This window comes from Stylophora pistillata, chromosome 6 (assembly GCF_964205215.1).
Source record: "Stylophora pistillata chromosome 6, jaStyPist1.2, whole genome shotgun sequence".
Classification (NCBI taxonomy): Eukaryota; Metazoa; Cnidaria; class Anthozoa; order Scleractinia; family Pocilloporidae; genus Stylophora; species Stylophora pistillata.
Genome location: NC_142524.1, coordinates 4,592,653 through 4,613,395, shown reverse-complemented (window position 1 = coordinate 4,613,395; position 20,743 = coordinate 4,592,653). Strand labels below are relative to the sequence as shown.

General features: G+C 38.7%; 1 protein-coding gene and 1 long non-coding RNA gene across 3 annotated transcripts; one reads left to right on the top strand and one right to left on the bottom strand.

The window, feature by feature from the left end:
* The first annotated feature begins 269 nt into the window (after positions 1–269).
* On the top strand, positions 270–10,326 carry LOC148727857 (uncharacterized). 2 transcript variants are annotated; one of them, XM_088762790.1, is made up of 3 exons: positions 270–610; positions 3,450–4,283; positions 4,702–10,326. In XM_088762790.1, the coding sequence occupies exons 2-3, from the start codon at positions 3,503–3,505 to the stop codon at positions 9,057–9,059; spliced, it is 5,139 nt and encodes a 1,712-aa protein (XP_088618916.1). In that variant the 5' UTR covers positions 270–610; positions 3,450–3,502; the 3' UTR covers positions 9,060–10,326. The 2 variants fall into 2 exon arrangements, 1 of the variants encoding a protein (XP_088618916.1); XR_016002337.1 differs by lacking the exons at positions 3,450–4,283; positions 4,702–10,326 and adding an exon at positions 1,098–1,799.
* LOC148727856 (uncharacterized) lies at positions 10,301–15,241 on the bottom strand (the record flags this gene model as incomplete). Its single annotated transcript, XR_016002360.1, has 3 exons — positions 10,301–10,504; positions 14,382–14,433; positions 15,131–15,241. It is a non-coding gene; the product is annotated as an uncharacterized LOC148727856 (long non-coding RNA).
* Positions 15,242–20,743: the final 5,502 nt, after the last annotated feature.

Below are 20,743 nucleotides of genomic sequence, written 5' to 3'. Positions count from 1 at the left end.
ATAATTATCAAAATAGCTTGAGGTATATTTTAGAAGACGGTCAATGGAAATACAGTGTCGAAGAATGACGAAAAGTTAAAGTGAACACCTTCAATGTGATGTCAACTTAAACGAGTTTCATCTCTGAATACTGACAGTGTTGAAGTTAATTTACGTAAATTTTGTCATGGAGCCATTTTCCGCTTCGATTTCTTCGTGATTGATGGTAATGGTTGTGCTTGCGTGACACTCAGTATGATTATTATTCTAGTGGTCACAAAGGCATTTTTTTGGGTGGATTTTTTTTCCAAGGTGTTATAGATCAGGGTACCTTATCATTTCATATCAGAAATTGTGCAGTAACGAGTGGGTAGTTTTGAATCGAAGGGAAATTTCCCTTCCAAATGGGTATCTGACCTATGACCACCACGCTACATTTGTTTCCAAAAGCAATAGACTCGTTCTTTAAGAACGATGCATAACTTAATTCGAGTTGCATTTCATACACTGACAGCCAGTTTAAGGATAACTTTCGAGTTCTAGTTGTCCGACTTGAGCACGATTCCTAAAGCAAATCAGCCTCATTGTGCACCGAACTGAGGACTTCTGGGATATTTACTTGAGTTTTAAGGTGGGTATATAACAGTTTTCCATCTACTTATTAACAAGATTAACCACCATATCGATGAAGGTCTGCTTTAAATGTTTGTTGCGAAAACAGCATCTTTATTTATATGACAAGAAATATGCGTACATCTTGCTGCTTTCGATTTTCTTTTGTAAGTCGTTTGGTGTTGGGATAAATTCTGTATTCAAACAGTCACAACAGAGAAAGGGAGAGGAGATATTTTAAACAAATACCATGACAATAACTCACTGCGGAAACAGTAAAATTTTTGAAACTTTTCGCGTGGTTACCAAAATATCCTTCGAAATCTCAGCATAACTGGAGCAAAGTGTTCGCAAGAATGGGTAAGACTACGAAAAGCACCGTGATTAAGGAATTTTTCCAAAGTCTTTAGCTCACAAGAATTTTTTGTGTTTGTTACTGCATCATCACTTTGAATTTCTTGAATTCCGAAGTCCTAAGCAACACGAGGGTTTCATTATATCCTTAGATACATTTTAAAAGAGGATGAGGGGAAAATACAGTGTTAAAAGGAGAAGGAAATGTTAAGCGTACACCTTCAACGTGACGTCAACTTAAACGAACTTCATCTCTTGAATATTGGCAGTGTTCAACTTAGTTTAATATAAATTTTGATGTGAAGTTGTTTTCCGCCTCGATTTCTTCGTAACTGCATGGTAATCATTGTACTTGGGTAACACGCAGTATTGTTATTGCAACTTCTCACGTTAACGAAAGAATTTTCTATGACGGAACTGTATGATTTTTGTTTGTTTTCAAGGTCTTTTGGTTCAGGGTATCTCACCACTTGATCGTGACATTCGAAATTGTGCAATGACAAGTAATTCAAATAGTTTAAAATAGAAGGGAAATTTCCCTTGCAGGCCTAGCCGCATCTGAACTATGAGATACTTGTTATCAAAAACATTAAAGTGTGACTCTTTCTTTGAGAAAGATGCATAAGTTAATTTGAGCTGCATTTCTAACTCTGATGGTGAGTTTAAGCGTGAATTTCGAGCTGTAGTTATTCGATTTGTGCATGATTCATAGAGATAATCAGTCTTATTATGCGCTGTCAACATTTTTAACAATTTAACTTGAATTTCAAGATGGGTAGATAATATTTTTGTGTTATACTTACTTAGAAGACTAATCACCATATCGATAATAAAGATTCTTTACACAAACGGCATTTTCCTTGACATGACAAGAAATATCGCTACATCTTAGTGTTTTCTGATCGATGGCCCTTGTTATTCATCAAGACCTGAGAAATATTATCTGCTTTTAAAAACAGTCAAAGCAGAAAAGAGACCAGCATTTCCATAAAGGTCTGTGAGAAATGTTTGTTGAGCAAACTGCAATATTGGTACATCTTGCTGCTTTATGATCGATGTTTCTTTTTGTGTCGCTGAGTGCTGGGAAAAATTTTGTGTTCAAACAATCGGCATAACAGAAAAAGGTGGAAGAAATATTTTAACCGAATACCATGACAACCCCTCATTGCGGAAACTTTTCGCGTAGTTACCGAAATGTGTTTCGAAGTCTCAGCTTAACTCGAGTCAAGGGGTCCCAAGAATGGGTGAGACTACGAAAAGCACATTACGGGATTTTTACAAAGTCCTTAGCTCCCAAGAATTTGTTGTGTTTGTTACTATCTTTCGATTTCTTAAACTCCGACATACGGCGCAACACGAGAGTCTCAATATAGCCTTAGATACATCTAAAAAGAGGATGAAGAAAATACAGGGTTAAAAAGAGAAGAAAATGTGAGGTGTACATCTTCAATGTGATGTTAACTTAGATGAGTTTCATTTCTGAATATTGGCGGTGTTAAAGTTACTACATGTAAATTTTGCGTGGTACGAGGACTATTTTTATTTCCATTGGTGTACATTTGAGTCGTTAAGTGTAAACAAGGAGAACACTGTTGAAGAACTCTATGATTTTATAGGAAACTCTATTTGTGTCGTTTCTTTTAATTTTTTCATTTTTTTTTCTCTTTTTTTTTCACGGTCGTCGCACACAAAGCAGTTTGAAATAGCCAAGTGGAAAACAGTTCTATTTTTGTCTTGGTTCACAGGTTTCCGACAGTGATTTTGTTTAAAACGCTCTCATGAGAAGTCGCGCGTGAAGTCCTTTGGTTCATCACGCTCCGCGCGTGCACCATCTCTCCCAATCCTGCACCAAAATTGAACGCTAGCCACCTCCTGTTGTAGCTGGGTTACTGTGTCATAAGTAGGATGCATTACTCACTTGATAGCAAAAATTATTACACATATAAACACATTTTCAACGGATGAACCCTTAAAGTTTTTATCACTAGTGTTCCTGCATTTATATAGAGGCCTTAATCATTGCGCCGATCAATTCGGAGCTTCAACTACCCCCGTCCAACTTCTGTGTCCGGGAGGAGGAGTTTGAACCTTGTCTGGGTGAGGAGTTTGAATCAGAAGAGTCAAAATTTATTTTTTCAATGAATAGTAACTCAAGGTCGCTGATCTGCCTTTTACAAAAGTGTGACCAATTGAAATGCGACACTTGGGTGGAGGTCTTGAAACACAATTTTGGCCGGGGGGGGAGGAAAGAAAGCTGGAATTTAAACAAAAAAATCTTCAAAAGTTCGAAGTTAGGAGGTTTCCAAGGGGGAGGATGTTAAAGCTTCAAATTGATCGGCGCATAACTGTGGTTATCAGCATGTACTTGCATACTCATGAGTCTGCTAGGTCCGATTCCTAATGGCTGGTGCTTTTGTGGTTGTCAACGTTTTTGTAATTGAGTGTTTTGAAGTGTATTGGACATGTTCCACCGAATAAATCATCCTTAAAAAAAATTTGTTTAGGTTGTTGAAGAAATTGTAGCCAACCGTTGCGATCTCAAAAGTCAGAGCCAAACATGTCACTGCAGCCCTTTAGTGACAAGCAGTTGAATTATTTCAAGTTTGCCTCCATCGTGTTGAATGAGTTCGCGAACGCTTTGCGTCAAACGTTCAAGTCCATGTGGGACAACACCTTTAGGCATCGGCCCGGATATCAATCATGGGATGACTCCACAGCAGTAAGGAACTCGTTTCTCACCGAGGAGGGCGGTAAAACCAAAGTTCCCACACACCTTTCCTATAAAGAATGGGACTGTACCACCCTTTTTCAGGCCACCATATATGCGAAGTCCTTCTCTATGCCAGGCAGCACAGGTCATAAGAAGACCCTTGGTGAGTTGTACTTGAAGCACCGTAAAATACCTCATGGAAACTTTCATGCGTCTGTGGTGAGTCCAAGTGGAGACCAGAAAGAAACGTTTGCACTCGCGATTGATCAGCTTCGATTATTAAGAAATTCGCTTTGTCACTCAGAAAAGTCAGATATTGATAAACCAACTTTTGACCAATACGTGCAGCTGACTAAAGAAGCATTCAAAGCTCTTGGTGTCAAGACTGACCCAATTGATGCCATTGCTGGTTTGACAGAGTCCGACTTTCCCACGAAAGAGGTTCGCAATTTGGAGCAAGGTATCATTCAGGAGCTTCGAGTACTAAAAGACTTTCTCAAAGGCGAGAGTATCAACGAATTAATAGCAGTGAAGGAAAAAGTTGACGGTAGTGCAAGTAAGGAAGACATTGCTTTGTTGGAGCAAAAAATAGATGACTTAACACTAGAAATTACTCAGAACCAGAGAGGTATGAAAATACAGCTCTTCTGTGGCTATCTTAGAAATTTAAGACAGTTTGCTACATAATATACTTTATTTCTATCTCCCCAGCTAAAAGATACAGGCAGAAATCGCTTCTTAACCTTTTTTCGAGACTAAAATAGGTAACTTAGCTTTTAGAGAACCGTCCGCTTAAATAGACCAATAGTTCAATGACTATTAGATCCGCCATTTTGTGAAAAATTAACAATTTAATAACCTTGTCGCACACGCAATTCTCGACGAGCAGTTCACAAACAGCTGCCGCTCCGGTAGTCGCGAAAAAGATCATTATGCATGCATTTGATCTATCATGTTGACAATTTCAGATTGGCATTTGATTTACAATCCTTTATTATTAAACAGAATACTCATCATGATTGTCACTGTTCTTTGCCATTTTAAAGATTCAACAGTATTACTTCCGCCATCATGTCTTCCTCCGATGGTTCCACACTTCGCCGGCCGCCAAAGAGAATGTGAAGAGATCATCGGTCACCTGAGTTCCACATCCACTCGAATCGTGTCGATATGGGGCTCACCCGGATTTGGAAAAACTTCTGTGGCAACTGCTGTGGGACATAAACTCCAGGCTAAAGAATCACCCGTCTACTTCTTCTCCTTACGTGGGCTAAACTCCAAAACTGATCTAATATCAAAGCTTTTTAGCTTTTTCAGAACTACAAGAGATGACCTACCTCAGCAGCTGCCGATAGACGAAGATCTTTTCAAAGTTCTCACTGAGATTTCGGATGAGTTTGTGATGATTCTTGACAATGCTGATGACTTACTCGAAAGTGGAGCACCGAACGTGAAGGAAAATTTTATACAGTTTCTTCAAGACATTGTTAGTCGATCCAAGAAGGCAACTATTGTTATTACCACGAGGGAATCGCTTGAATTTATGAACGTGCATTTTGAAGGCCACCATGCAGTAAGAATAAGGTCATTAGATGAGTCCTTCTCTCAAGCGTTAGTGAGTGAGTTACTTTCAAACGCTATTACCACAGCTGATCGTGAAGAAATTGCAAAAATCTGCGGGCGTGTACCTCTGGCCATTAAGCTGTTGTGCTCAACCATTTCTGAAGACAACACTCAACCGAGTCAGTTTCTAGAGGAGTGGAAAGAATCTGTAGAAAAAAACACTGTGGATCTGTTGGATAATCCAGACTATCCTAGCAATCTGAGATTAAAATTTTTATTCAAATCGTCTTTTGTAAGACTTTCAGCGCAGGAGAAAGAGGCGCTGGTGTCTGTGAGTATTCTATCAGAGGATTTTAACCTCTCGGTAGCTGCAGCTGTCATGGGTATTAAAACAAGCCTCGAGGCCAAGAAGATCTTGCACAGGCTTCGGAGGAAATCGCTTCTCGACTCTGGTTCCAAACCTAATTCATTTTCGATGCATAAATTGCTTCTGTCCTTTGTTAGAGAAAGAGGAGAAGATGAAATGATAGAAACGATGGTGAATTCAAAAGTGCGCTTTTCTACATTTTACGTTTCCCTGTTTGAGAAGTTGAACGAACAGTTCTTGACAGGACAGTCAATGTCAGCATTTGTTCAGTTCTATGAAGAGAAGCAAAATATAATTCAAAGTCTGACAGAAAGTTGTTCAGATCCTAAGACATGTGACGCTGCTTTTGGTGTTTTGATAAAAGCAGAGATATTTCTAGATTCCCTTTTCTGGTGCGATGGAGAAGTAGTGGACAAAATTTACGAATCAGCAATCGATGTGGCAAAGAAGCTTGGAAAAAGCGTTGTTTACAAACAGCTACTGGTTTCCATGGCTTTTGGTGAAGTGTGCTGGGGCACAAAAGGAAGAACGATGAAGCTGCTAACGGGAGTTGGGGACGAGCAAATGTCATGTTCATCTCTCTCGGCAGAGTATAAAGGAAAACTCTTTTGTTACAGAGGCATCTGTCAAGTGTCTTCTAAGAAAACAGAGGAAGGAATACGAAGCTTAGAAGAAGCTCTTTCGTTGATGTCTGGCAATGCTGAAGAGAGAATTCTCCGAGCAACTGCATTTCAGGTTCTTGCCATTTGTCATCGCTTCAAAAAACAATATTCAATTGCATCACAGTTTTATAAGAAGGCGCTGCAAGAATGTGGAGCATTTGTAGACACGAGTCTTCTTATCATTCCTCCAATGGAAAACAAAGAAGAAGTTAAGATTGTCGAAGAAGAAATTCAAACACGAAAACTAGATACTCATATTACTCACCCGCTTAGATTAGAAATAATTTGTGTTGTTGGCACAGCAACAAATCATTTTTTTGATAAATATACCGAGAACTCAATGACCAATTCTGTGATCCAAATAGCAACAGAATTACAGAAACCGACATTACAGAGATCACACGGCTTTTGGAAATTTCAGCGCAACGTCAGAACTACACTAAAGGGTGTGTTCAATCATCCCAAGGAAGCAACTAAATTGTCTGCTGCAAGCATCAGTTATCATGAGATGGCCATTACGGAATATAAAAACATCTCATTAGAGACTCACTCGAAACTTGATGAGAATCTTCGGTTACACGTGCATCAAGAAGAGCTTCTAAAATGTTACTTGGACCATGGAAATTATCTGTGCACGATGCGGAAATATTCTGAGGCCCAGAGATTTTATAATCATGCGCTTAAAATGCAAGTTAAACTGTTGGGAGAAGAGCACCCAGACACAGTTCAGGGTTACAATTCACTCGGAGAAACTCAGCACAAGCTTGGCGACTTTGCTTCAGCACTTCAGTCCAAACAGCGCGGACTTGACATCCTTCTTAAACTGTTTGGAGAGGAACACCCACGCACAGCAAGGAGTTACGAATCCCTCGCTGCAACACAGCAGGAGCTGGGCGACTTTGCTTCAGCACTTCAGTCCAAAAAGCGCGAACTTGCCATTCGAGTTAAACTGTTTGGAGAAGAACACCCAGACACAGCTGAGAGTTACGAATCCCTCGCCGCAACACAGCACGAGTTGGGCAAATTTGCTTCAGCGCTTCGATCAACACAGCGTGGACTTGACATCCGAGTTAAACTGTTTGGAGAAGAACACCCAGACACAGCTGAGAGTTACGAATCACTCGCAGCAACACAAGTCGAGTTGGGTGATTTAGCTCCAGCGCTTCAGTCAATGCAGCGCGGACTTGACATTCGAGTTAAACTGTTTGGAGAAGAACACTCAGATACAGCAAGGAGTTACGAATCACTCGGAGTAACTCAGCACAAGCTAGGCGACTTCTTTTCAGCACTTCAGTCCAAGCAGCGGGGACTTGACATCCGAGTTAAACTGTTTGGAGAAGAATACCCAGACACAGCGAAGAGTTACGAATCCCTCGCTGCAACACAGCACGAGCTGGGCGACTTTCCTTCAGCACTTCAGTCAACACAGCGCGGACTTGACATCCGAGTTAAACTGTTTGGAGAAGAACACCCAGACACAGCGAGGAGTTACGAGTCCCTCGGAGTAACACAGCACGAGTTGGGTGACTTTGCTTCAGCGCTTCAGTCCAAACAGCGCGGACTTGACATTCGAGTTAAATTGTTTGGAGAAGAACATCCAGACACAGCGAGGAGTTACAAATCACTCGGAGTAACACAGCACGAGTTGGGCGACTTTGTTTCAGCGCTTCAGTCCAAACAGCGCGAACTTGACATCCGAGTTAATCTATCTGGAGAAGAACACCCAGACACAGCGAGGAGTTACGAGTCACTCGGAGTAACACAACACGAGTTGTGCAACTTTGGTCCAGCGCTTCGGTCCAAACAACGCGGACTTGACATCCGAGTTAAAATGCTTGGAGAAGACCACCCAGACACAGCGAGGAGTTACCTTTCACTTGGAGTAACACAGCACAAGCTTTGCGACTTTGTTTCAGCCCTTCAATCCAAACAGCGCGGACTTGACATCCAAGTTAAACTGTTTGGAGAAGAATACCCAGACACAGCGAGGAGTTACGAATCCCTCGGAATAACACAGCACGCGTTGGGTGACTTTCGTTCAGCGCTTCAATCAACACAGCGTGGACTTGACATCCGAGTTAAACTGTTTGGGGAAGAACACCCAGACACAGCAAGGAGTTACGAATCACTCGGAGTAACACAGCATAGACTGGGCGACTTTGCCTCAGCGCTTCAGTCCAAACAGAGAGGACTTGACATCCGAGTTAAGCTGTTTGGAGAAGAACACCCAGACACAGCGAGGAGTTACGAATCCCTCGGAATAACACAACACGAGTTGGGAGACTTTGCTTCAGCGCTTCAGTCCAAACAGCGCGAACTTGACATTCGAGTTAAACTGTTTGGAGAAGAACATCCAGACACAGCGAGGAGTTACGAATCACTCGGAGTAACACAGCACTCGTTGGGCAACTTTGCTTCAGCGCTTCAGTCCAAACAGCGGGGACTTAACATCCGAGTTAAACTGTTTGGGGATCAAGAACACCCAGACACAGCTCAGAGTTACGAATCCCTCGGAATAACACAACACGAGTTGGGAGACTTTGCTTCAGCGCTTCAGTCCAAACAGCGCGAACTTGACATTCGAGTTAAACTGTTTGGAGAAGAACATCCAGACACAGCGAGGAGTTACGAATCACTCGGAGTAACACAGCACTCGTTGGGCAACTTTGCTTCAGCGCTTCAGTCCAAACAGCGGGGACTTAACATCCGAGTTAAACTGTTTGGGGATCAAGAACACCCAGACACAGCTCAGAGTTACGAATCACTCGGAATAACACAGCACGAGTTGGGCGACTGTGGTTCAGCGTTTTAATTAACACAGCTTGGACTTGACATCCTCAAATCAAAATTTTGGCTCATCTTCGGTGTAAAAACCTGTGAAGCTCACGAGTGACGTAAAACAAAGACAACAAAACATTATAAACAATAGCGTACAGCAAAACAATACCTTATGAAACAAAGAAAACCTTGTCAGGTTTTTACACCGAGGATGACCCAAAATTTTGCAATTTTTTCTCCCCTTCAAATATTTATTTATAAGGGATAACTTGAAGGTTGCTTTGCGAGTATTGCGAAAGCTGTGAGTTAAAAAGTTTTTAAAATGTGCCGGAAAAGTTAAAAGTTAATTGATTGGTTTAGAAGACATTCTTTTGACTTTTGGCATGACAAAAAAGTGATAATTTGTGGATCCAATCAGGATTTGTCATTTATATTGATCTTCTCTTCCGCAACGATCTTCTTCTGTAGCGAAGATAGTCGCTTAATTTTATGGAGTTGATTGTATGTCTTACAAACTGGTCAGTCAGTCACTCAGTCGGTCATTTCAGGTAATTTGGTTTTATTGAGTTGATAGGTCAATTTGTCACCATAAAGGGTTTCAAAGCTGACGTTTCGAGCGTCAACCAAAGCGAATGTCGCTCAGTCAGTCAGAGTCGATCGATCAGTGAGTCAGTCGGTCAGTCAGTCAGTCCGTCCGTCCGTCCGTCATGCAGTTAGTCAGTAAGCCCGTCACTCAATCAGTTTGCCCATCACTCCCACAAAATTTATGCAAACAAGAATCTGGTTTGTAAAAGAAAAATTTAAGAATTTTTTAAATCAAAGTTAATTTATTATCAAGTATTCTTACTGTTGATTTTACATTTACATTTTGAGGTTTTTCACTTACTCTAAAACACCGTGAATTACGAGTTTTTGGGGTTAATTGACAACTTGGTTCTAACAGCCTGCAGGTCACCTCTAACTCGTTTTCAGCGTTCACGCATGCACAGACATTTGACCTCTGCCTTAGTAGCTGTTAGAGCAGTAAAAGATTTCACAGACACTGGCTGAGGAGAAAATCAGTGTGGACTACCTTCACTTCAGACCACCTTTTATCTACTACAGGTATACGAACGTAATTACACTTTTTATGAAGTGGCTTGGAAATACGTTTCCTTTGTAAAATTTGAGCTCAATCTAAACAGAAAGAGACGTCTAAAAAGTTACAATAATCATAATTACAAGAATACATCAGCTTTTTTAACAAATAAGTTAATCAATCCAGGCCAGCTAATGTTAATAAAAGCCAATTGCTGCAACAAGGCTGTACACCATTTATTGTTATACTGTTTTATAGATCTTTTATTTATAATGTTATTCGTCGGTCGAGAAGATCAGTTTCGGAAAAAGCCATCTACACCCTCCAGGGGATGAGCAAAGAATGGGCATATGGCCTGAAAAGCATCACCTCCATGAGGAATGGGAAGTTGTTGCCAAAACCTGCATCAAAAGAATAACAAAAAAACACCACTTCATTATCAATTCCTCCTCATGAACGAGACACAGTGATGTTATTTGTGAGAAGTTTACAGTTCATAAGCATCTGCTGAATTACTCCAAGATCAAAAAATCAACTCTCCACACTCTGCCCCACATTTCTTACAATTTCAGCTCTGAGAATTTGGTGGTCAATGAAACAAAAGTCCCCTTGTTAGTATTTTGCTTTCTTCTCACCTCTTCTTAAGAGCTGCTTTAGAAGGTTTTTTTTTTTGCTTTAAGGGGAAATTCTTTTGGTCACTTAAAGGAGAATAAGGGTTATATTGGCTGGCAGTGTCTCACATAGGATTACAACTCTGTTACCAAAACTTCCCTAACAGCCTCATAGGTGATTGATTAATTCTTGCTGATACATAGTGTGACTTTATAGGCTGTAACTGGATGGTAAACCATTGTTTCGTTCAAATTATAGCTCAGAAAAGTCTTAAGGGGGGGGGGGGGGGAGTCTGACCAAAGAAAGACAAATCTAACTCTTTCAGCTGCAACTGAAAAAGACCAATAACGAATTTCTCCCTAAAATATCAATGTAATTTTGGGCACAGAGGTGATGAAAATGAATATAAATATCAACCAGAGGATACTGATCTTTAGTGTAAAAATGGAAGGGTAGCTCATTCTAGAGGGACAAGGAACCTTTAACCTGACGGTTTCCCCAGGGCAAACATGTCCACACAGTACAAAAGTATGTGTAGCAGCAGGCTGTCCCTGATAGAATGCCAGTTCTTTTCCAACAGTCAGTGGCACATAACTGCATACCTGATAAAGCAGTGCAAATTATTCATGTCAACTGACACCAGCTAGCTTAAAAGTAGGATGGATGCCTTTAGTGTCAAATGTTTTCCACGGTGGTAAGCCAGTCAGTAGATAGGATAATCTCCCCCCCCCCCCCCCCCCCACTCCAAGAGGCAGTATTCCAGGCACCTTTTGACAATGACTACATCAGTGGATGGGACTAATGAAGGTGGGGTAGGGGAACCCTCTCAAAAATGACTAGCGAGCACTCAGGAGTGAAAGGTGACTGCCACAAGACTGCTCTTAATCACTGAGATCCACTGCACCATAGCTGTGATGGATGTTCCACATGAGCCTACACTGACCAAAAGAGCCCACTATAATTCTGAAAATTAACCCGTTCATTTCCAAGATCTCCTAATTGATTCTCCTGACCGTCTGCCATACAATTCTTATAATGATAGTTTGGAGAAAATGGAGTTGGATCAAGTAATAACCCCCCTGTGTGATATTGTTTTTTTATTCTTATAATCACTTGTCTGCTTGACACTGTTTTGACACTGTAATGAGAAATTCTGTCTTAGTCACTCACAGGAGTAAAGGATTAACTGCATTAAAATGTCTAAATTTACCCTTCAGAATCCTTGTAGAAAATTTCATCAGAATTCTATAAAATATAAAATACCTTTGTAGGAAAAGTTACTTCTTCATCTCTTCTTAGAGTCATTTTAAAGGCTAGTTATGCTAGGTTTTACTAACTGTAAACAAACTGGACAAGTTCTTTTGTCTGCAAGATTTCTCTCAGGTGAATTCAATGAATGAAAACCATGTACATGGCCACACTTGAGGTACATGTAGGGCTGTTCATTGGTCACTCTGGTTGAGAGCTGAAAATGAATTATTTGAGGCCTCTTCAGCTTATCATTATTTGACCAACTTGATACCGTAGGTAGGTGGAGTGTGTATACTTTGTATTCCAGTAAAATTACTATTAATTTATCAGTTTTTAATGGTGAGAGCTTTCAACCAGCAAAATGGTTTTTAAAGTAATTAAGACACCTTTGAATTTGAGTGGTGATTTCTATTAAAACCTCATTTTCAAAGGCCTCCAATACTTATTTTTACAGAATTTAACTGATGTTTTGCAACAGTCATAAGTGACTGCAGATGGCAGGATTGACTGAAAAACATCTGTTAGGTTAATTATAAACTTGACTTTCTGTTACATAAAGAGTGCGCTCACAGTCTGATAATGATGATGATGATCATAATAATGATGATGATGAGGACAATGAAGATGACATTGATGATAATGAAAGTAATGATGATGAAAATGAATTAAACTCTAAAATTGATTTCAGTAAAGAGTTGCTTCTCCGTCCCAGATTCAGGTTCCACCAATATTTCTTGCTAGTTCACTCTGAAGACCAAATGCACATTTTAAGGTGACATGATATTACCCAGTTCTTGTTTCATCTTCTCAGCTGTTCACAAGTGTTCTCCACTATTTCTATCGCCTTCACACTTGTGCAAGGAAATGAGTATGTAGCTATCAAGATACCATAGGAAGAAACTGCACACTATGATTCCAGATCTGTTATGATGTGACATTGCATATACACTGAAGTAACAGGACAGAAAAACATTTATCAATAACATGAGTACTCGGGTAAATCAGTGGAAAACAAATCACACCAAAAAAAAACATTTGGGGGGTATTGTTAAACTGTATTTATCAACATGATTTCAAGTTGACTATCTGAAAATTTGCAAACAATAATGGTATAATGGCCTGCAAATGATAGAGTTGGTGTAAAATTGTAATTTTATTGAAATCCCAAACACAGCCTGGGAAGCTTAGAGCTCACCAAGCAAGTATGCCACAAATATCTTCCGCTATGTCTATGCCTGTGTAAAACCCCAAATATGGTGAGTCCGTGGGTTATGAAGATGTGAACTATTGTGGATTGCAGTTAAGCAATGGAAGGGCCAGGTCAAGCATATCAATAAGAAGTTCACATTATTTGATAAACAGAGATCTGAATTTTTAAATACCTTTTTTATGAACTCCCATGAGTGTAGAAGATAGATTTGATCCTCAGAATATAAATACAATATCACGCTGACAAGTGATGAGAATAATTAAAGAGAATAATTAATTAGTGGGTTATTAGTTGATCAAATATCAAATTCTCCAAACTTACATCATAAGAATTGTATGGCAGACAGTAAGGAGAATTGCTTGTGTGATCTTGGGAGTTAAAAAGACCTTTGTTGACATCTTTTCTTATGAAGTTTTTGTTATGAATACCAAGATTTTAATAGAGTAACTATTGTGGACACAGGGAATGGGTCAAAAAAAAAAAAAAACCCTGGCCGATACAAAGTGTATGTTGACAAATTTTCTTCCCTCTCAACTCAGCAGAGAAAATTTACATTACCTGCAAAAATTCTTTCTGTAGATAATTTATTTAATCTCTTGATCACCATTTGCAGTTTGCAGAATAAATCCCTTTTGGCAAGCAGCAGAGTTTGTGGGAAAATGAAAGAAGGATTGAGGATCCTAGAAAACCATTTATTTCTGTTCAAAGAATTTCAAGACATTGCTTTACAGTCAATGTAATTATGTTTTGGGGATTCTGTAAAAATATAAATACAGCTGTACCCCTCCCTGCTGGTGTTTATGACTCCCATCATCCCTTTGGAACTGTAATCTATAATTCCAGTTTGGCTGATTACAATTATTTACAAAACATTCCCTATGAAAGTGGACCACCTGGACATAAATTGCCTTATAATCCCTCACTTCTCTCTAGCCCTTAAGTGGGAAGCTTTGCAGATTAATGATAAACAAAAAAGTTTCTCCTACTTCCCGCCCTAGAATCTCTCATCTTATACTCTTCTCATGTCTATTCCACACCCCTCCCACACCCCTCCAACACCCCTCCCATTTCTCTCCCAACCCTTTTAGCTCCCTATTTCCCTGAGATCCCATACATTTCACTATTCCACTAAATCTTATAATTTGAATCTGAGAAATTTCCTGTAAGCAACCTAATTTTCTTCAAATTAGACAAACAGAACCTACCTTGTTCTTCAGCTGTTATGGTAAAGATAACAAGAAACTGGGTATAGTATTTCTGCAAAAATCAAGAAGACCCACATCAAAACAATATCAAGCTGACAAGTGATGGGAATAAAGAAAAATATTACTTAATTAAGGGAATTATTAGTTGATCCAATACCAAATTCTCAGAACTAAGATCATAAGAATTGTTCGACAGACAGCAAGGAGAATTCCTCATGAGATCTTGGGATTGAAAGGGTTAGGTTCACCATCAAATGTTGATATTTATTATCAAGAGGCAACTTAAAAACAAATGTCCACAAACCTTTCACTTCCAAAGATAAACAGAATTAAAATCCTATTGCAATAACACTTTACACCTCGATACCAGTATGCAAATTCTCTCTACTGTTCTCTTCACATTTCTTAAAGTGCTGACAAGGAGAATTTGTTTACCAATCAAGAGGTTCTTTCTTGGTGATCATTATCTTTATTCTCCTAACATTAATGTTTGATTCAGGGCTAATATTGTGAGGAGAAATTAGATGCTAGTTTCTATTAGAAGTCAAAGGGTTAAAGACTCATACAGAGAAGCAGTGAGAACTAAGAAAATTATCAACTAGTTTGTAGGGGATATTGCTTTGATACAATACCAATTTCTCAGGATTGACTAAGAAAAAAACAAATTGTCATCCACAAGGAGAATTAGCTCTATGGTAATAGGAGAATAAAGCATTTTAAGTATACAGGCCAAATATAGCAACTTTTACCTGATTCAGATCTTTGAGGTTCCCATATAAGTAGATTAAATCTCCCTGTTTGGTCAAGAAAATCACACCATCAAGAATGGTGCCAACAAACAGATGTTCTGTGGATGTATATCAGCTATAAATGGGAAATGAAACAATGTTCAGTATTCACGGATGGTGCTCTGGTTTAAATCTGATCTTTAGAGAGGGACTTCTATGGATCAACACAACTGTGCCACCAAGACTTGGAGTTAAACTATGTTCAGGAGCATTTTTCAACACCAATCCAGACTAGACACCATTAACTTGTGCTACAAAATAGTATGTCATGTATCACTATTGGATGAGAACCTGGGAAAAACCCGTGAACAATGTGTGAAATATCATCTGACACAGAAACACCCTGTGAAAAAACCTGTGAATTTTGCAAGGGCTAAATTTTGGTGAAAAATCACAAAATTTAGAACCTGTGAAAAAACCTGTGAATTTTAAGAACTGTGAAAAAACATGCGAGCCAAATATGAAGAAATTCCGCTTTTAAAACCTGTGAAATAACCTCTGAAGAAATTTCACTGAAAACATGCTTAAAAAACCTGTGAAAAAACATGTGAGTTGCCAAATTGTAGATTTGGCTATCCAGACCAATCTAAGAAATTGCAGGATTTGGTTAAATCTTGCAATTCTTTGATTAACCAGGCCAATCGTCTCATTTATGCGGACATTGCCAAGTGATACACATTGAAATCCGCAGGCTCAATTGGTGGGGCCAATCTTGAAATTATTTGTTTTTCTTTTATACGTTGTTTTTTGACAAATTGAAATTGGTTTTCATGTGTCTTTCTTGTGAATTTCATCATATATAACATTGTCAAAGAAGCTGGGGATCCACTAGCCTTGTGGATCTGCAGACTATTTTGACAATTGTCAATAACAGGACACATTGAAAACTGACAATTTTGTTTTTTATGACAAAAAATTGTCAAATTGTCTGCTCTTGCTCATTTATACGTCACATAAATTATAAGTTCACTTGTCAGCTGTCTGCTTACAGACAATCAAAATTAGGCAATGAGCGTGCAATAATTTCTGTGGTTATCATTAAATCTTACTTTGCTCATAATGGGATTTAATAGGGTATATACGGTAAAATTAAATGAAAATCCAAAGAATTTTTACATCCTGTAAACCACAAGTTTTTCCATGATTTTTTCCCTATGATTATGATAAAAATATCAAAATAAGACAAAAAATACATATGATGCACGATCCTCGCAGTAGATAGCGCTATTTAAGTAATAGCGAAAATCAGACCTTAAAAAAATCAGGCCTGTATGGGATTCGAACCACTGACCTCTGTGATACTAGTGCAGCGCTCTACCAATTGAGCTAACAAGCCAACTGGGAGCAGGCCGTTAAGTTGATTCATAATAAACCCGTGAAAGTGATAAATGAGATACAATGAAATATATGAAGTTCATATATTTTGTACTGCGGTATTAGATACATACGATGCACGATCCTCGCAGTAGATAGCGCTATTTAAGCAATAGTGAAAATCAGACCTGAAAAAAATCAGGCCTGTATGGGATTTGAACCACTGACCTCTGCGATACTAGTGCAACGCTCTACCAATTGAGCTAACAAGCCAACTGGGAGCAGGCCGTTAAGTTGATTCGTAATAAACCCGTAAAAGTGATAAATGAGATACAATGAAAGATATGAAGTTCATATATTTTGTACTGCGGTACTAGATACATACGATGCACGATCCTCGCAGTAGATAGCGCTATTTAAGCAATAGTGAAAATCAGACCTGAAAAAAATCAGGCCTGTACGGGATTCGAACCACTGACCTATGCGATATTAGTGCAGCACTCTACCAATTGAGCTAACAAGCCAACTGGGAGCAGGCTGTTAAGTTGATTCGTAATAAACCCGTGAAAGTGATAAATGAGATACAATGAAATATGTGAAGTTCATATATTTTGTACTGCGGTATTAGATACATATGATGCACGATCCTCGCAGTAGATAGCGCTATTTAAGCAATAGCGAAAATCAGACCTGAAAAAAATCAGGCCTGTACGGGATTCGAACCACTGACCTCTGCGATACTAGTGCAGCGCTCTACCAATTGAGCTAACAAGCCAACTGGGAGTAGGCCGTTAAGTTCATTCGTAATAAAAATCAGGCCATGCAGGCCTGATTTTTTTTCAGGTCTGATTTTCGCTATTGCTTAAATAGTGCTATCTACTGCGAGGATCATGCATCATATGTTTCTAATACCGCAGTACAAAATGCTCGAAATGTCAGCTTTTGTAATCGTTACGGTGGCCATTTTCTCATTTCAACTTTGTTGATATATCCAAATTATTTTGTCACCCCCACCGACGCAGCCCCAAACAGTTTTTTTAGAAACTATCAGCCTTTATTCATTAATATATATACTGGCTTTATCATTATGTCACCAGGTAGCTTATAAAAGAACTATTTGTTATAAGTGGTGTGTTTCAACAGAGCTACAGCGGGAGTACATACAGAGGTAGCTTTTAGAGCAATTGCAAATGTAACTGACAGTATTTTCTGTAAACTAAGCCAATTTCATGTACATCCATCATGATATTTAGTAAAATGTGTCCAACTTGGCCTTTTTTTATGTCAGTACTATTAAATTTGAACATTAAATGATGCTTGATGTTTGGTCAAATCATTGGAAATTAACAAGTCATGAGGATTTACTTCAAAGGATTCAATATGATGCCAATATTGTGCATGTGGTGGCACTGCAGTGGCTTCAGTGCACTCTCTCGATGACAGCTGGTGAAGTAGTTGAAAGACAAGGAAAGTTTGACTGGTATAGAAAGAACTTAAAAGGAAGAACAAGATGTTACAATTAGGTAAGATTAATGTGATGATATAAAGACAATTAGTTGAGTACATGTATATCTTCCAAAATATGAGTAACCAATCCTTAATACACAATTTAAGGTCTGCTAGTCTAGCTATATATAGATGATACAGATGGAATGTATATCATCAAACTCATCATGTGTGGATCGATCAGTAAATATAAGGTAAGGGTGATTATTGTAACCTGTAGCAGTTAAAAAAATAATCATGTGCATACAATGTATACAAGAATCGTGGAGTCAGGTCATCTGACACAGTGAATATGGTGACTGTGGTACTAACAGCTGGAAACAAACTTATAATCAATGATATTTTTGTAGTTTATTTTAAAATATATGTCCATGTGGTACTTATCTTGCTAATGTGACAGTGGAACATTTTGTTGTTGGCATTACAAAATATTTCAAACCTCATCAACTTTAACTAATATAAGTTACTTTTTGCACTGTGCAAAAAGTAACTTTTTCAGATGTCGTTAAAACTAATTAATAAGTCTTTGGGATGGTGAAAAAGCTCCTAATTTGTCTTAAACACTTTAATCTAATTTTCTCACAAACTTTTAAAGATTCTGCACATCTCACAAGCTATCCTTGTGAAATTAAAAGGCTGACAAATGTGTGCGCTGTTCGTACCTCCTGTGGTCTCATACAAAGCCATAGAAAACTTTCCTAAGGCTTTGTATCAGGGCTTTTATCTGGAGTATATCTGGTAGCACTGGAGGTTACTTCATTATGTTTACCGTGAGAAGTCATAGTCTTGCCAGTTTTTGACAGAAAGGTTTAAGGTGAAACGAGAAAGCGTCTTCACTGGAGCACCTACAAAATTACAGTTTTCTATTTTTTGACAGCATGCCTTCTGCTATCCCACAATGTTTAACAAAACAATTCGTGAAAACGTGTAACGCAACGAGTTACGCGTGACAGAACAGTCTGCTTGCAAAACATGCAGTTCCTTAAATGCAAATCAGAAATAGCTAAAGCACTGCTGACACAACAGTTTGGTTATGGTGCCTATTAATACTCTCCGCTCTGACGAAGGGCTAACGCTCGAAACTTCAGCTTTTAAACTCTTTATGTGGCCACTTTACATTATCAACTTGCTTGATAAAACCAAATTACCAATTAATACTCTGTTTCGTAGCATCTAAAACAAAGTTGTGGGGGGTTAAATTGAGAAAAGGTGATTTAGCTCTGAAGCGAGGTCTTGAAAGTTGTTTCATTCGCGTTGCCAGAACTGTGTATCGTTGGAAAAATATTGTAAACAGCGAGCTTCACAAAACAATATGAAACAAATACCTGAGACGAACTCACTCCAGGCCTTCCCTGATTGCATCTGTTAACCTCTTCTTTTTTGGCCTTACGTACCCTTCCCTTAGTTCATCTGAAGCACTTAACACTTAATCTAAGTCAATATTTTAGGTAGCAGAACAAACATCAGTCTACTAGAAGAGGAAAACTCAAGGTTATGTAGTTATCGACAGGCATTCCTATCATATTAGTTGCCAGTCTCTTTCAGAATTTCATGGGTTCCCAGCTTCTCGTAGCCGAAAAGGAGCCGAAAGCAGCCGAAAGCAGGTCGGAAAAATAAGTGCTATTTGAAGATTTTATGATCATAATGGTGCATCATTTAAAAGGCTTAATTCAAAAATAATTTTTGTTTGTTTATTATCAAAGTCATATTTCAAAGTATCACATCACCTACTGTGGCGTCGGAAATTTATCAGGGGAATTCATTAGCGGAATTTCCCTTTCAGGGGTGCATGTATCCGATCAACGACCATCACGACACAAGAACAATAGATTATAGATGTTTCTTTAGTCGGTGCGTAACTTGCGTCGCTTTCCTAACACTGAGATCAAGTTTTAAGATGAATTCGAGCAGTAATCGCGGATTTCGTGTATATATATTTCATTCACAGTAGTCAGCCTCTTTGTGCACCGGCAAGACTTCTGACATTTTAGCTTGAATTTCAAGATAGGTAAATAGCAGTTTTCCATCTACTTGACAAGACTAACCGTCATATCGATGAAGGTCTGCGATAAATGTTTGTTACCCAAACAGCATCTTTCTTAACATAAAAAGAAACATGATCGGTACATCTTGCTGTTTTCTGACCGATGTTCCTTCATGGGTGTGAGATAAATTTTGTCTTCGAATCCAAAGTCACAACAGAAAAAGGGAGAAGAAATATTTTAAAAAAATATCATGACAATCACTCATTACGGAAACAATAAATTTTTTAAACTTTTTGCTTGGTTACTGAAATATCTTTCAAACTTTCAGAAAGGAATGGGTAAAACTAAGAAAAGCACATTACGAGATTTTCCCAAAGTCTTAAACCCCCAAGAATTTGTTGTACTTGTTATGCGTCATCGCTTCCAATTTCTTGGATTACGACGTACTGTGCAACACGAGAGTTTCACTTGAGATCGGGAATTTGTAATAACACGTAATTTTTTAAATAGTTTAGAATCGAAGGCAAATTTCCCTTGCATTGCAAGCTCAAGTGCATCTGACCTATGACCATCACGCCATATTTGTTTCCAAAAAACAATAGTTTGACTGCTTTGAGGCATAAGTTAATTTGAGTTGCGTTTCTAACACTGATGGCCGTTTAAGAATTAATTTCAAGTTCTAATCATTGGATTTGTACATGATTCATAACGGTTATCAGCCTCATCATGCGCTGTCAAGACTTTTGACAATTTACTGAACTTGAATTTC

Bases quoted from the DNA above. Each gene is read 5' to 3' on its own strand.
- LOC148727857 (XM_088762790.1), top strand. From the start codon at position 3,503: ATGTCACTGCAGCCCTTTAGTGACAAGCAGTTGAATTATTTCAAGTTT. The intron at 4,284-4,701 runs GTATGAAAATAC...GCCATTTTAAAG, and splicing joins AATTACTCAGAACCAGAGAG to ATTCAACAGTATTACTTCCG.